We start from the raw sequence: 14,075 nt of genomic DNA on the forward strand, positions 1-14,075 counted from the left end.
AAAAAATTTTTTTTTTTTTTTTTTTTTTTTTTTTTTTTTTTTTTTTTTTTGTCGGGAGGTTAGTAAAGGAACCGAGGTCTCTAGCAGGACAGACAAGCCAGCCACCGTCCAGGAGAGCAAAAGCACTTACGGGTTTGGCAGGACAAAATCAGCCCTCGAGGCGCCAAATGGAAGGAGGATACCGTCGACCCTAAACCTGTGGGAGCCCATGCGAATATTGGGCAGCTGGCAGAGGAGATGACGGTCTACATAGTCAATCCGCTCACGGGCATTGACCACGCGGTCACGTATATCCCTGGCGCGGGCCTGCTTGACCTTCTTGGGTGCCTTGAGCATGGCAAGCAAGCCGAGCCATTGACCACGAGATAGAACCACGCGGATCTGAACGGGATTCTCCGAACCACCAAAGACCCAGGTTTTGGCGAGAATAGCGTCGGCCGGCTTTGCCGATGTCTTGTCACAGACTTCTTGGACCAGTGGACCGATCTTGTTGGTCAGGACCTCCATGTGGGACTTGGTGAGGAAAGCAGAGTAAAAGATATGGAGAACGCAGTCAGCAGCCTCGGCCTTGTCCTCTACGGTAGCCAAAATGAGAAGCATGATGGTGTTGCGGGCGACCACGTCAAACTCTTTGTCATTCAGTACCGTAGTGACTGTCTGCGTATACTGGTCGGGGAGTTGACCGATTGACAAGATGACATTGCGTAGATCACCCGAGGCTGATGGGTCCGCGGTTAGTATGGTATTCTGGCATCATGATTAACTCCCAAGACATTCTAATTAGCTTGGAACCTACCGGCAAAGAGGAGGTCGATATCCTGCTTGAATCCAACACCCTCGTTATCTTTAAGCTTGATAAGATCAACGGCCGGGACATTCCCCCATAGATACTTGGTCGCTCCGAAAATCGAGATGGATTGCTTTCCGTCACCCATGAACGCGGGCGAACGATTCTCTTTGCTCCAACGGGGCTCCCAGGTAGACTTGAGCATCTCTGACTGGCAGTCCTTGATATGAGCAGATGCATGGGCATCCTTGCATTCTTTGCCACAGTACGAACACATGATTTTATCGTTATGTTAGCTGAACTCTGCTTCTAATATGTGAACGGAGTTCATGCCACATTTGCGGCCCCGAGAAACACTTGTAGATATGGAAACCTTACAGCGACGAGACCACATTTACCGCAGGCAACCTTGGCCTTGTTGGGGCAAGGACCTTTGCCTTTGACATTCTTGCCTCCATGGTTGGCGCAAGCAAAGTGAGCCGGAAGACGTTGAGCCAGGCTGGCAATGTCGGGGTTGATGGTAGCCATGCTCGTCGTCCTGGCGAAGAGGGACCGAACGAGCCAAGACGTAAAGATCAGGAAGAATCAACTGGATAATGAGAAGAAAAGTGTAGGGCAGTCGAAATCCGAGGTTGAAGTTAGATAATCAACATCAGAAGGAAATATTACCCAGATGCTTCTGAACGCAGAAAGCTCTTGGTAAAGAAAAAAAAAGAAAGCAAGAAGAACGAGAGTACTCTCAGCAGAATCTGAAATATCAAGCGTCTTGAAAGCAAACAAAACCGCCGCTACCGGTGCGTCTTGACGCCAGGCAGCTTCGTAAGATTCGATGTTGACGTCACGGGGCCGTTTGCCATCTTTGCGAGAGAGTCTCAGGCAGCATAAAATACAGATATCAATCACGTCGGGGACTGGTGGTGCGTCAATGAGTGCCCTATACGACCGACCCAATATAGACGAGAACCGCCATGTGTAAGCTCTGAGACCTACCCGTTCCTGATGAGTTGACATTTTCTCCGGCTAGGTCCAGGCACTGCTTTTCCTGCCCCTCTGGCACACTTGGGAGTTCATTGGGAATTCTTCCCTGACCGTCCTCCCAGCCAAAGGTCCGGGTTCAAGTCTGCGCCTTGCTGGAACAAAGTTCATTTGAATGTTTCCGTAAGTAAGGACCCTACTGGCTGTTTGATGAGCATTTCGAATTTTCTTTTTTTGCTCTCTTAGAAAAGAGGAGAAAAGACAAACATCCAGATAGAGGCAATATAAAATCTAGTCAATTCAATGCTTGATATATATTCGCGACATGAACATGTCCCGGTTGTTCGGCCGGCGGCTGACATCAAGTTCCGTTAATTGTATGTTGGCTACAGTTTATCCCCTTTCTCGCTACCTCTAACCTGATCATCACTTCTTCTCTCACATTGCATTAAATCCACCGTCAACACAAAGACTCTCGCCCGTGATCCAGGACGCATCCTCGCTGACAAGGAAAAGCACCGCCCTGGCTATGTCTTCGACCTTGCCTATTCCCTTGAGTGGATGCAGCCTAGACAGGGCCTCACTGTTGGAGCTATTACTCAACATCTTCTGTGTCATTACCGTCGTGACGAAGCCAGGGTTTACCGCGTTGACGTGAATATTCTACCAACAAAAAGGCCGGAGTTAGTTTTCTCACCACAAGCGCATCAACTTTCCTTCTCCCCCAGAACCGAAAAAGAAAAAGAAGACAAAAAAAAACACAACTTACAAAAGGCGCACAATCTAAAGCCGCCGCCTTGGTGATGCCCAAGACCGCATGCTTGGACGCCGCATAGGCCGTGATGCCCCTGATGGCATTGAGCGCCATGATGGACCCCGTGTTGACGATCCAGCCGCGATCACCGCCGGGCACAAGCGGCTCCTGGTCCTTCATGTGCGCGGCCGCGTACTTGCAGCCCAGGAACACGCCCCTGACGTTGACGGCCATGGTCTCGTCAAAGTCGTCCTCGTCGTACTCCCAGAGCATGGTGTTGGGGTGCTTGTCCCCTTCCTTGCCGACGCCGGCGTTGTTGAACATGATGTCGAGCCGCCCGAACTCGGCCACCGCCGCCTTGATCAGCGCCTGCACCTGTGCCGAGTTGGATGTGTTGCACGCCACAAAGGCCGCCCGCCCACCGAGCCGTTGGATCTCCTCGTGCGTGCTGCTGCTGCTGCTGCTGCTGCCGCCGCCGCTGTTGCCCGGGTCCGTCGGCGGGCCCTGCCGGATGTCGCTGCACACGACCGCGGCACCCTCGCGAGCCATGAGCAGGGCCGTCGCGCGCCCGATACCCGAGGATGCGCCGGTTATGATGGCGACTTTGTTGGCGAGGCGGCCTGTCATCTTTCTTTCTTTCTTTTTTTTTGGTGTGTTCTTCTTTTGAAATTGATCTGGAAACCACAAAATGAAAATGTACCGATAACTGCAGAATAACCAGTAGTCTAAGAATTGGCGGTGCGGAACAAGGTCTTTTCTACAGTGACGTCTTTCTGGAGTGAGTGATAGCCAAAGATAGACTTGGTCTAGAGCTAACACTCCCTCCAGAGCAGAGATGCTATTAGTACTTGGCCAAGGTACACATTAGGATCAGACCATAGATTAGGCACTCGTACCTTGTTAAACCTGCCGTTCTCAGTAGGTATCCGTTGGTCCGATGGTCCGATGGTCCGCGCCCTACGCAACACCCCGCACGATCGATGACCAGAAACTGTTGCCTGGCGTTCCTTTCATTTCATTTTGTTTTATTTTCCAAGAAGTATAAAGAATATCTGATCCACCTGGCTGCCTGCACATACCAGGGTTGGCAGGTCCTACTCGGTAGGAACATGATAACGCCCAATTTGTTCCTGGAATAGACAGGACAGGGGTCCAAAATCCGTCACCAACGGCCTTTCACAGTTGCCTGTGACATTTATGAGCACCAATGGTCTATTGCAGTCGCCTGCAATGTACGAAATTCATCCCATCACATTTGCTGCGTTCTAGTCTAGATGGCGGTGAGAATCCGCCCAAAGCAGCCCCTTATTTGTATAATTGGTATCTCGCAGAGACAAAAGCAACGTCGCTTCAAGCCACGGACAAACATTCACACTATGGTGGAGTTTGCCATTTACTCCGTAGAAAACAGTGAAGAAAGCTGTGCATCGCTGCTATACCATTTTCTGTTTGGAAGGTTCGGTTTGCTGTTCACCGTAGGTTGTTCATCCATCACCCGACCGACAAAAAAACTGCTCTCAGATGTTAATCGGCCAGGCTTTTGAAAAAAAAAAAAAAGTATCAGCGGGGAAGTGACACGTTGACACATAGCATCGGATGCCGTAAAGTGTGAGCGCGTGTCGGTAAAACCTAGATATCATTTCGGCCCCTAGACCGGCCCAAGTCACGTTACTCCAACTTCTCAAACCTCTCCCTTGCCTTATCCTTTGTGACCTTGACAAAGTCGTCGTAAACGCCCTTGGTGTTCCGACTTGCCGCCTCGGCAGCATCTCCAACCTTTCCTCCCTCTGCTCCAAGTCCAACACCTGGCCTGTACATCTCGGTCCGGATCGCTTCTGCACGCCCGCTGCCATCCGCACCCAGCCCCTGTCCGGCCGTCCATCCCATCTTGCTGAGCAGCGCCGCACCCTTGGATGGTTGCTTCTCTTTGGGCGCTGTGTCTTCCTTTTTGCCGCCATCCTTCTTTGCTTGGTTCTGGCCGCTCTTGGCCTTGGTAGAAGGTCCAAAAGCCTTGCGCCTTTCCCTGGCTCGGTCGCGATATTGGTTGCCGCTTTCCTTAGGCCTCATCTGGATCGGGGTTTTGCCAAGCTTGACGAGCTCGATCACGGCTTGCTCCACACGCTTTTCGTCTTTCAGCGTCGTCATGTGCAGCTCACTTTCCCTCTCGTGCAATCGTAGAGTAGCCAGCCCCTTGAACCTTCGGCGGCATAGTAAGCAACAAATTGCATCCGGGTCCGCATATGACGTATAAATCGGCGCTGGGTCCGACCTGTCGCGAGTAGTGCGCCGTGCCACAGTTTCCGGCTTTTTGCCGACTCTATCCAGCCTGGCGGTAGCCTTGTGAACCTTGTCTGTATCCTGTAGCGCAGAGGCATGGTCCTGGCTGAGCACCTCATGGTCGCGAAGATCCTGCGCTGTGGTGAACCGTCGCATGCACAAAAGACACGTCAGGTCGTCCACATTCCCATAACTGACGTATGTGTCTTTGTCATGCTTCGCACGGGGACCGAAAGCCCTTCGTTGATGCTGCTGCGTCTCCCCTTCCCCCGTGGAATCCAATTCCATCTCCACGACACCTTCGACGCCTGGTTGTATGCCAGCCCGATGCAGCTCTGCCCGCTTCTTAGCCCACATCTGCATCTGAGGCGCCATGGCAATGGCCTTCTCCTTCTCCTTATCCTTGGCTTTCTTGACTCTTTTGCCGTTCGCGTCGACTGTAGCATTCGAGTCAACATCGGGCTTCTCTGGACTGGCGCCTTCCGGACTGGTCGGCTCCGGGCTAGACTCTCGGTTCACGTCATAAATACTCGGATATGCCCTGCTGTCCCAGTATTTGAGCTTCACCTCCCGATTGTAGACCGGGACAAAGGCCGTCGGAGGTGAATCGTGGTCATCCGCCTCCAAAACAGGCACAAACACTCCGGTGTGGATGAAACCAACTGTGACGGGTTTCGACGAGATTGTGAACTTTGGCGACGCTCTGAATTTGGCCGCGGCAGCTTGAGCATCTTCCAAAGTGCGGAACTCGGCAAAGCCATACCGCCACGACTCGTTGGTCCTCCTGTCGCGCATAAGGAATACCCTACGCAAAGATCCGGGCTTGGCACCCAAGTTGGTGGTGTTGCCAACGGGAGCTGTAGACTTGAGCTTCTTAGCTGGCGGAGCTTGCTCCTTTGGAAGCTTGCTTTCATCAACAAAGAGCTTCATAATGCCCTTGGCGAGGACCTCCTCGGTGATAGAACCCTCAAGATCTCTCACTACAAGATACTGTGAAGGTAAATGTGCAGGCGCTTCGTCGGTCTCGCCAGTTAGAATTGGGCCCGCACCAGAGTCGTCCTCGTCTCGACCGCATTTGTAGCAGGCAATCCGGCGTGAATAATTGACACCAGCGCACTAAAAGGCTGTTAATCAAGGTCCGACGTCTTTAGCAGGTAGGATAGGCAGGCCGGTACTCACATGTACACAAGTCCAGCGTCCATCGCCCCCGCCAGCATCCTCCTTGTTGCGGCTGTAGTTGACGCTGACTTGCACAGACTCGAGTTCCCTTCTTCCAGGCACAGGAAGATCCAAACTCATTCTGTAGTTGTGTCTTTCGATAAAGTCTTCGGCATCATCGACACTGAAGAACTCGACGAAGCATATCCTCCGGCCTAGTGATGTAACATTAGCAACCAGTACTTTCAAACTCCAAGCGTATGGGCGCCCTTACCCAGCTTGTTGGTACGTAACCGGACGGCTCTTATCTGATCCGAGGCGAACCTGGATGAGTTGGTAAAGGCATCAAAGCCATCAAGAATCTGCCGATTGCTCGTCAGCATGGCACACAAGGGTGTTACTGAGGAGCGTTCATGGGGAATCGCACATCATCCTCATTGACATCCATCGGTAGGCCCTCCAGTATCAATGTGTTGGAAGGGTTAGGGCGAGAAACGGGTGTTAAAGACCGGCCAGATCTCCCATCATGGCCACCGTCCTCAGAGAACGACCGCCGCCGCCGCCGCTGTCGGCCTCTATCTTCGGTCTCATCCCACTCGCCCTGTTCTCGCCCTTGAGCATCGTCATCGTCGTCATATTGCAGCTCGTCGCGGTTGTAATATCCTCCTCGGTAGTCGCGTCTCCTGTCTCGGACTGGACTCCTTGAATAGTCTTTAAAAAGCGGTGCGGTTTTGAGTGAATGTGTTAGCGGCTTAATCCTTTTGCGCACATCGGTTCATCCCCTTCTGGGCCCCTCTCGATTGTTCCTTGGCGTTGTTACCATTCCGCGACCGATAATACTCCCTCGAGTCGTGATGGGGAGATGGGCGGCGTGGGCTATCGCCGCGTTGGTGGGATTGGGAGCGGTATTCGCCGTACATCGTGTGCGGTTTCGGGCTCAATTCGCATCAGCATCAATTCATGACAGTTTAGTTGCCCAGGGAAAGCGAGTGTGTCGGCTGGAGTTGTGCGAAATCGAACTTGGCGTCGATACCAGAAAGAAGTTAAGAGGTACCTATTGGACAACAAGTCAAAAATAGGAAGAGTCCAAGAAAACTTCCATCTAAATTCATTCGCGATCCGATCCAGATGCAGGAGCTACCGAATTGGGGAAAGCAAGGTGCTGCAGGCTACTAGGGGTGGGGAATCCACTGCTACATCACAGGTCCCGCATAACACGCGCATGCTGAATGACAACGGCGAGGCGCCGACCAAGTCCGTTTAACCAATACCTTATAATCATGTTCGAGAATCCAATTACACCCTAAGCTATAATGACTCTGTCCTGATTTTCCCCTGATTAGACCAATTCCAGTCTGCAACCAAACATGTCACAACTAGACTCTGCCCAACCGTCGAACGAGGCCAACGAAGTGGGGGAAGATGGTTGCTACGTCGGACTGACGCACGACAAACTCGATGTGCAACGCACAATGGACAGAGTGCGAAGTCCAGAGGCTGGAGCAATAGTGGTTTTTGTTGGTTAGCAATAGATATTTGTCCTCTTGTCTATATGTCTTGGGCAGTTAGCCAATTGGTTTCTGCAGAAGAAACCCAGCTGTTACACTGCAGCGGAAAAGCAACACAGACAGCTGACAAAGATGGCCACAAATGTACAGGCACAACACGCAACAGTTTCGACGGCAAGCCAGTCAAGGAGCTCAACTATTCAGCCTACAACCCCATGGCCCTGCGCACCATGATTTCTATCTGTAAAGCCATGAAGGCAAAGCACGGCCTCAAGGGCATCGCCATGGTGCACAGGCTAGGCGTCGTCCCTATCTCCGAGGACAGCATCGTCATCGCCGTGTCATCGCCCCACCGTCAGGCGGCCTGGAGGGCTGGCGAGGAGGCGTTGGAGGAGTGCAAGGCCAAGGTTGAGGTGTGGAAGCGCGAGGAGTTTGAGGGCGGCGAAGGAGTATGGAGAGCCAACCGCGACGGCGCGCCCGGGCAGAGAATTGATACGGAGGAACCAAGAGTAGGGACTGCCAGTGGCGGGGAAATTGATGACTAGGAACTATACTACATCTTTGCTGTGGGACTCGGGTTCGACCGACAGAGACTCTCCTGGCTTAACCCGGTATCCTCGTTTCATCGCAGATTGTGCGGTGGGAATATTTCGACTCTGACTCTTGGCCGATGACTTTGGGTTTCTGCGAGCAATTAATTACATTGCTATAGAAGATTTTATATAGGTAATTAGGTATCTCTCAAGTGGTTCAAACGGTCACGTCAGGAATCACCTACCCCTGTTGAATTGGAGATCCAACCCGGCGGACGCCAGTTTATCGATAGACAGTCACGTGGGTCAAATTCGAACATTGGACGACGCCATCCAAAGGCGCGCCATCGCGATCCCCATTGATCCCCAGCGAAGTCTTCATTTGTAGACCAAAACCTATCCCCGCCAATCCGGACCCAAGCCGCAAAAATGTCTATGTTCCGGGCCAAGAAGCTCGACCTGGGCTGCATCATCCGCACTAGGATCGTGCGTGACCACACCAAGCGCAAAACTTTTGAGGCGTTCGAACCCGAGAGGTACGGTAGAGCCAGCGACGGACGACGATGGATTGCAGGCAACCGACTGAAGAATACAAACAGCGTAAATGCTAACCCGTGCATCTTTTTGGTGCTCACATAGGCAAGCCCTTCGCTACATCATTCGCAACACGACATTGCCGCCACGAACCAGGGCCGAGGCCCAGCTCCAACTCACGCAGATGCACGCATACACCAGGCCGACCCAGATCAGGAACAGGTGTATACTGGGAGGAAAGACAAGGGGTATATTTAGGGACTTTAAGATGTCGCGTGTACGTTCTGCATCATCCCCGGACGGCTGTAGGAAGTGGTCGGGTTGCTGGACTGGTGATGTTCTCTTGACTGACAGTGCTCTACCTTTGTTCACAGTACAACTTCAGGTTGCAGGCATTGGCTGGATCCATCCCGGGTGTGAAGAAGGCTTCATGGTAAAACGAATCGAACGTTGGGTTGCTGGTGGGAGAGGCGCATGCCGTGGGTGGCATAGGGCGTGGTTCTTGCGTGTCGGAACACCTACCGCTCGAGGATATGCTGGCTCAGGGCAGAAAGATGGAATTTTGGCGGACCGACAAACTAGCCGCATCGTTGCCCGTGATTCGGAAACAAACAGAGCGCTATTTCCGTGTACAATTATATGTATCACAATATCAAGGAGGTGGAAACTAGAGCACGCGGCTATCTGCATTTCTCCCCTTGCGCTTGTATCAGACGGTGTTTGCCCGCTTGTATTTTGTTGACGTTAGGCCAGCTTTTCCAATTTGCGCGCCTTCCCTGTTCAAACACTATGTGCTTGTTTACCAGGCCTTTTCATGTTCCTGCTTTCTTTTCGCGCAACGGCCCAAAACTACTCAGATCCATCTCACCACCACTGGGCCGGCATTCTTCCTGTTGATACTCTCAACATACCACCACCTTTCCAATACTCGGCTTCAACTTGTTTGGTCGACATGTTTCGACGTTCATGGGACTCACTCCCGAAAGATCCGCATTTTGAGCCGGATCTCAAAAAGCTTGGGTAAGGCGCTGCGACGGCCACTGGAACTGGGACTGGAGCCTTCTTTTCTGGTTCTGCTTGCTCACTTGACCTCGAAGCTTCCAGAGTCATCACATAGCTTTCTCATTCGATGGGTTTGATCAGAGTCTTGTGTCCATCAACGTATGAGAAAAATCCTAACTGAATCTCGGCTCGTAGCTACTTCATCAACGAGGACGACGAGTTGCGCAACATCGAGAACCCCAAGTTCTACTTTAAATATTTCATCAACAAGAATGAACGCTACAATGAGCGACAGCGTTTTGCTCTTCACGGTAACCAGCCCCAAACAACAATCTACTCCCCACCTCTCATATCTCTCCCCTAACACAAACCAAACAGAGGCGCTCGCCCAAGAAATCCACGCCCGCTTCACCAAAGCCGGCCTGATCAAACACCGCCTACCCCTCGACGCGGGTCCGACGGATCCCCACGTCCCTATCTTTGCCTCGCCAAACCTGGCCACCTGCTCACGCGCCATCGCCATCGTCGGCGAGTCCCACCAGGACTTGGGCGTCTTTGCCTACCGCACCGTCTGCGGGCCCGGCGGCATCACGGCCGGCACGGCTCTGTCGTACGCCGCCAGGCTCCCGGCCGACGCGGCCCTCATCGTCGCCAACCCGGGCCAGCTGTTTTGGTATGCCGAGGGGAACCGGACGCTTAACGCGCAGAGCCATCTGGGCGTGCCCATGCCGAGCGCCGTGCACTTGGGCCTCGTCACGCGCGAGGAGCACCGGGTGCCACAGAACAGCAACGCCGATGAGCATGTCCGCTACATGTTTGATGTAGTGCTTCCAAAGCTGCTGAATAGAAACAAGAACGCCCAGCTTCATGTTATTGGCGTCGGCGATGGTGCCGATGCTGTCGAGGCGTATTTGGATCAGGAGGCGCACTGGGCAAAGTGGGAGCCGCTGCTCAAGTCGCTCACCATCATGGGCGGTCTCTATGACGGGGTCGACTCTCAAGTTCCCGGGTTCAGGAAGTTCTTGCGAGAGGTACGCAGAAAAAGTTTCCTCGTGCCATTCTAGAGCATCCACGAACCAGCAGCTAACCAAAAGAACACACCAGCGCGCCCGTGCTTACATAGTCTGCGACGAGCCGCTCAACATCCCCCTTTCCGGCCCGGATGGCAACGAGCGAGAGGCGCGCTTCACCAGCTTTGGATGCCCCGTCTTCAGTGCCGGCGAGCCGCTCAACATCGAGTCCATTCCCATCAAGGCGCGCGACGCCGCGCTCGAGTGGATCGACGAGGTCGCGGCGGACGCCGACTACAAGAACCAGCCTGTCTTCATCTCGTACGGGGACGACGACGTGGGTAATGACGCTGTGTGGGGTACGGAGACGGTTATCGATGAGGCGCTGGCCAAGGGGATGGAGAAGGAGTAGGTCTGCATGGAGTGAGCCAGTATCTCTCTGAGTGGTGGTGGTTTTACAAGTGAAGGGGGATATCTCGTGGTATCATGTGTTTGTTCGAGAAGATGGCTTCACGGTGCCGGGATACTTTTTCGACTTGTCTCGTTCTAGGTCTAGAACACACTACGGTTCAAAATGTCAGTCTGGCTCGCTACTTAATGCCGTCATGGAATGTGCCTGCTGTAAGAATCCACGAATGCATTTGGCGGATATGAACCCGATCTCTTCATATGTACCGTCGCCTGAATGAACCATGCGCTAGGCTTTTATACACATTTCCCACAGGGCTTGATCCCATTTATTAACTAGTATCCTACGGCTGACACTTCAGGCCACCAAGATTACGGTTACTTCCCTTCTTTGATCGCTTCTCCCTCTGCCACGACTTCATCGCCATCTTCACTAATCTTTGCCTCCTCCACCACATTCCCGTCATCCTGAAGCACCTTTCCCTTGGCCACATTCTCTTCAAGAATCGCGTTTTCCTCCACTGCAGCTTGATGGTTTTCTCTGACCGCCGCGTCTTCCTCAGCCTCTGCAGTAGCCCTGCTCAGGGGCGGACCCTGCCACTTCTCCCGGTTGAGCGCCCACCTGACGGCTCTGAACACGTCGTCAACGATGATCTCTGGCTTGTGCTGCAGGGTCGACAAGACGTCCGGGTTGAAGACGCCCGTCTTGACCAAGATGCCCAGCCAGTCGGCACCGACCTGGCTCCGCCCCCGGTAGTTGTTGGCGCCGGCAATGTCGCTCTCGGGGTTGTCGCCGACCATGTAGACCGTCCTGAGGCGCCTGCGGCTCGCCACCTCGGGGCCCAGGAGGTCGGCGCGGTGGCGCATCAGCACGCGCTCCGCGAACCGGTACGTCTTGGGGACGGGCTTCCCGAAGCGAGTGCAGAACAGGCCGGGGTGGTAGCTCGGCCCTGTGCCGCCCAGGTTACCCTTGACGTTTGCCCAGACGCCGGCGAGCGCGGCCTGGAACGCGCCCTGGCCCAGCCTCGGCAGCGGGTGCTTGCTCGCCCACAGCAGGTCGGCATTGCTGTAGAAGATCCGCGGCTGGTTGTCGTTTTGCCAGCTGCCTTTGGCGCCGTTGAGGGCACTGTAGGTGCCCAGCACGCCGCAGTGCGACAGCAAGAGGTCCGTGATGATTTGTATGTCGAGCGCCCAGTCGCGCGGATCGTTGAAGACAAAGACGGCGTGGATCCGGAGGTAGTCGCGGGCGATGTGCTTGTTCCACTTCATGTGCGGGTAGTTCTTATAGATGGGCTGGGGCAGCGGCCGCGCCGTCGAGGCGTAGACGCTCTCGAGCAGCGGGTCAAAGGGCCAGATGGTCGGGTCGGCCATCAGTATGTCGGCCGGGGTGATGACCTTGGTGAAGCCGTAGGCCTCGGCGATCTCACGGGACTTGGCAGCGTTGGATCCGGTCACGAGGACGTTCTTGTTCTTGAGCTTGTGCAGCTCCGAGAAGGGCGTGTGCGACTGCACAAAGTTGTCTGTGGTCAGTGGCACGCCGAGTTTTGTGCTGAGCTCGAGTACCCGCTCGTGCTCATGCTTGCCTCCGCCGTTGGTGAGTAATATGAATGGGATTTTGTTGGCCTGGAGAAACTTCAAAGTGTCTGTTGCTCCTGGAAGAGGTTCGGATTGGTGGAGGAGGACGCCATCTATACTGTCATGATGTCAGCACCAAGTCTCTTCCTTTGTCCTTCCCTCTCCTTGAGACCAAATAAAGAGCGGAGGTCTTACTCAAAAGCAAACGCAAACGAAGCCTCATCAGACGGCCCGTCATCAGCTTCTAGTACGCTTCTCGAAGCATCTGTTCCGTCCGAGGAACAAGTTGAGTCTTTTACAAGAGCCTCTGGGGTTTTCTCCACATTTTTCTTAACTCCCGGCTTCCTCCTGACAGACTCCTTGTCAACCCCCGAAATATCGGGAGAATCAGTCAAGTTGAGCTCCTCGGGATTCTTGCGTGTCCGGGGACACGTCGTCGAGAATTGCCGTGATGCATAATCTCCCCCTCTGAGAAAGTATGCCGAAGGTGTTCTGCCCTTGACCAAGAATGGGTTCCGAGCTGTGCTTCCTGGACCACTTTGACGTATACCAGCCTCCAATACGCCAAGAGTCCCACGGGCAAAGACAGAGATCGTCTTCATTTTGAGAGCGACGAACCAGAGGGGCTCGGTGACCTTGGTTCAGCGCTATACTCTGAGTTCTTGGGATCTTGTTGGCAAACCAGGCGCCCAGCTGTGATTTTAATCCACCCAGTTTATAGATTAAAACGTGGCCACCAGTGGCTAGCAGCGCTGGGTCGTCTGTTCCCTTCCCAAGGCTACAGGTCAAAGAGGGTTGAGTCTCGAATTTGTTATTGTTCACAATACGCAAGCCGATAAGACCAAGAAAACAAAGTAAAATGTCTAAATTTTGTTTCTTTACCAATTGAATAGTCCGATGTTTTGTATTGAATTCAACAGCGACAAAAATGATTTCGTTCGCTTCGCAGCTTTGAAATCCCAAGCTCAAGGCAGCTTAATGAGAGGATCACGTGCAACATGGCGCCTGAGGTGGGTCTCACCTCAGTGATCAGCGATCAGAACTGACACAAGCAACTGCGCCAATAACTTATGAGTAGCAGTAAACACATGGGAAAACATCAATGACAAGCTTGAAACATGATACTGATGAAACGAAAGAACCCCGGCCGCAAATTCAAATTTTTGAATTAAGAAATGGGGTTCTCGACGGACCTTTCCATGTATAGGGCAAAAGACCGTGAGCTCTTGGACGGCCTCGGAAATTTTCTCCTTGGGCTCACTACCAATAGGATCTAGAGGGCCACTCACTAGTCATCTGTCATTCGCTTCTTCAAAATGTGCTCAAGCTTTCGTTCTGCCCTTCATGGTTTTGATTCTTCGTTATTTTATTCTCTATTCTCAGTATGAGAATTTGTGACTTTTCTCTCGGTCAGTATGAAATCCATTAGGTGCACTTGAAAACTGCGTCCTTACGGATAGACATTTTGTCGCCCGACTAAGACAGAGAGGGGACCTGCAAAATCAGCATTCTAAGCGCTCAAAAATCTCTCATGTAACTCAAGAAATACCTCAG

The 14,075-nt window shown here is 53.0% G+C and overlaps 7 protein-coding genes across 7 annotated transcripts in view; 3 read left to right on the forward strand and 4 right to left on the reverse strand.

Annotated features, from left to right (window-relative positions):
• PpBr36_09426 (uncharacterized protein) overlaps positions 1 to 1,315 on the reverse strand; it is a gene marked incomplete at both ends in the record, with an annotated part of 2,442 nt that extends 1,127 nt beyond the window's left edge. The window contains 3 exons of the mRNA XM_029896547.1: positions 131 to 719; positions 797 to 1,042; positions 1,186 to 1,315. Of these exons, the coding sequence (XP_029744786.1) occupies positions 131 to 719; positions 797 to 1,042; positions 1,186 to 1,315 (965 nt within the window). The remainder of the gene's footprint in view (positions 1 to 130; positions 720 to 796; positions 1,043 to 1,185) is intronic.
• An 885-nt stretch (positions 1,316 to 2,200) lies between these two features.
• On the reverse strand, positions 2,201 to 3,143 carry PpBr36_09427 (uncharacterized protein; the record flags this gene model as incomplete). Its single annotated transcript, XM_029896548.1, has 2 exons — positions 2,201 to 2,425; positions 2,532 to 3,143. 2 exons carry the CDS (start codon positions 3,141 to 3,143, stop codon positions 2,201 to 2,203), a joined length of 837 nt encoding a protein of 278 aa, XP_029744785.1.
• A 1,041-nt stretch (positions 3,144 to 4,184) lies between these two features.
• On the reverse strand, positions 4,185 to 6,871 carry PpBr36_09428 (uncharacterized protein; the record flags this gene model as incomplete). Its single annotated transcript, XM_029896549.1, has 5 exons — positions 4,185 to 5,909; positions 5,973 to 6,166; positions 6,226 to 6,313; positions 6,379 to 6,662; positions 6,721 to 6,871. The coding sequence occupies 5 exons, from the start codon at positions 6,869 to 6,871 to the stop codon at positions 4,185 to 4,187; spliced, it is 2,442 nt and encodes an 813-aa protein (XP_029744567.1).
• Positions 6,478 to 6,657, forward strand: PpBr36_09429 (uncharacterized protein; the record flags this gene model as incomplete). Its single annotated transcript, XM_029896550.1, has 1 exon — positions 6,478 to 6,657. The coding sequence occupies one exon, from the start codon at positions 6,478 to 6,480 to the stop codon at positions 6,655 to 6,657; it is 180 nt and encodes a 59-aa protein (XP_029744819.1).
• Positions 6,872 to 7,318: 447 nt separating the features above from the next.
• PpBr36_09430 (uncharacterized protein) lies at positions 7,319 to 8,004 on the forward strand (the record flags this gene model as incomplete). Its single annotated transcript, XM_029896551.1, has 2 exons — positions 7,319 to 7,472; positions 7,610 to 8,004. 2 exons carry the CDS (start codon positions 7,319 to 7,321, stop codon positions 8,002 to 8,004), a joined length of 549 nt encoding a protein of 182 aa, XP_029744510.1.
• Positions 8,005 to 8,421: 417 nt separating this feature from the next.
• On the forward strand, positions 8,422 to 10,950 carry PpBr36_09431 (uncharacterized protein; the record flags this gene model as incomplete). Its single annotated transcript, XM_029896552.1, has 6 exons — positions 8,422 to 8,528; positions 8,632 to 8,803; positions 8,901 to 8,959; positions 9,724 to 9,839; positions 9,907 to 10,559; positions 10,633 to 10,950. 6 exons carry the CDS (start codon positions 8,422 to 8,424, stop codon positions 10,948 to 10,950), a joined length of 1,425 nt encoding a protein of 474 aa, XP_029744511.1.
• A 374-nt stretch (positions 10,951 to 11,324) lies between these two features.
• PpBr36_09432 (uncharacterized protein) lies at positions 11,325 to 13,123 on the reverse strand (the record flags this gene model as incomplete). Its single annotated transcript, XM_029896553.1, has 2 exons — positions 11,325 to 12,639; positions 12,717 to 13,123. The coding sequence occupies 2 exons, from the start codon at positions 13,121 to 13,123 to the stop codon at positions 11,325 to 11,327; spliced, it is 1,722 nt and encodes a 573-aa protein (XP_029744512.1).
• Between the last annotated feature and the right edge of the window lie 952 nt (positions 13,124 to 14,075).

This window comes from Pyricularia pennisetigena, assembly GCF_004337985.1.
Source record: "Pyricularia pennisetigena strain Br36 chromosome 7 map unlocalized Pyricularia_pennisetigena_Br36_Scf_8, whole genome shotgun sequence".
NCBI lineage: Eukaryota > Fungi > Ascomycota > Sordariomycetes > Magnaporthales > Pyriculariaceae > Pyricularia > Pyricularia pennisetigena.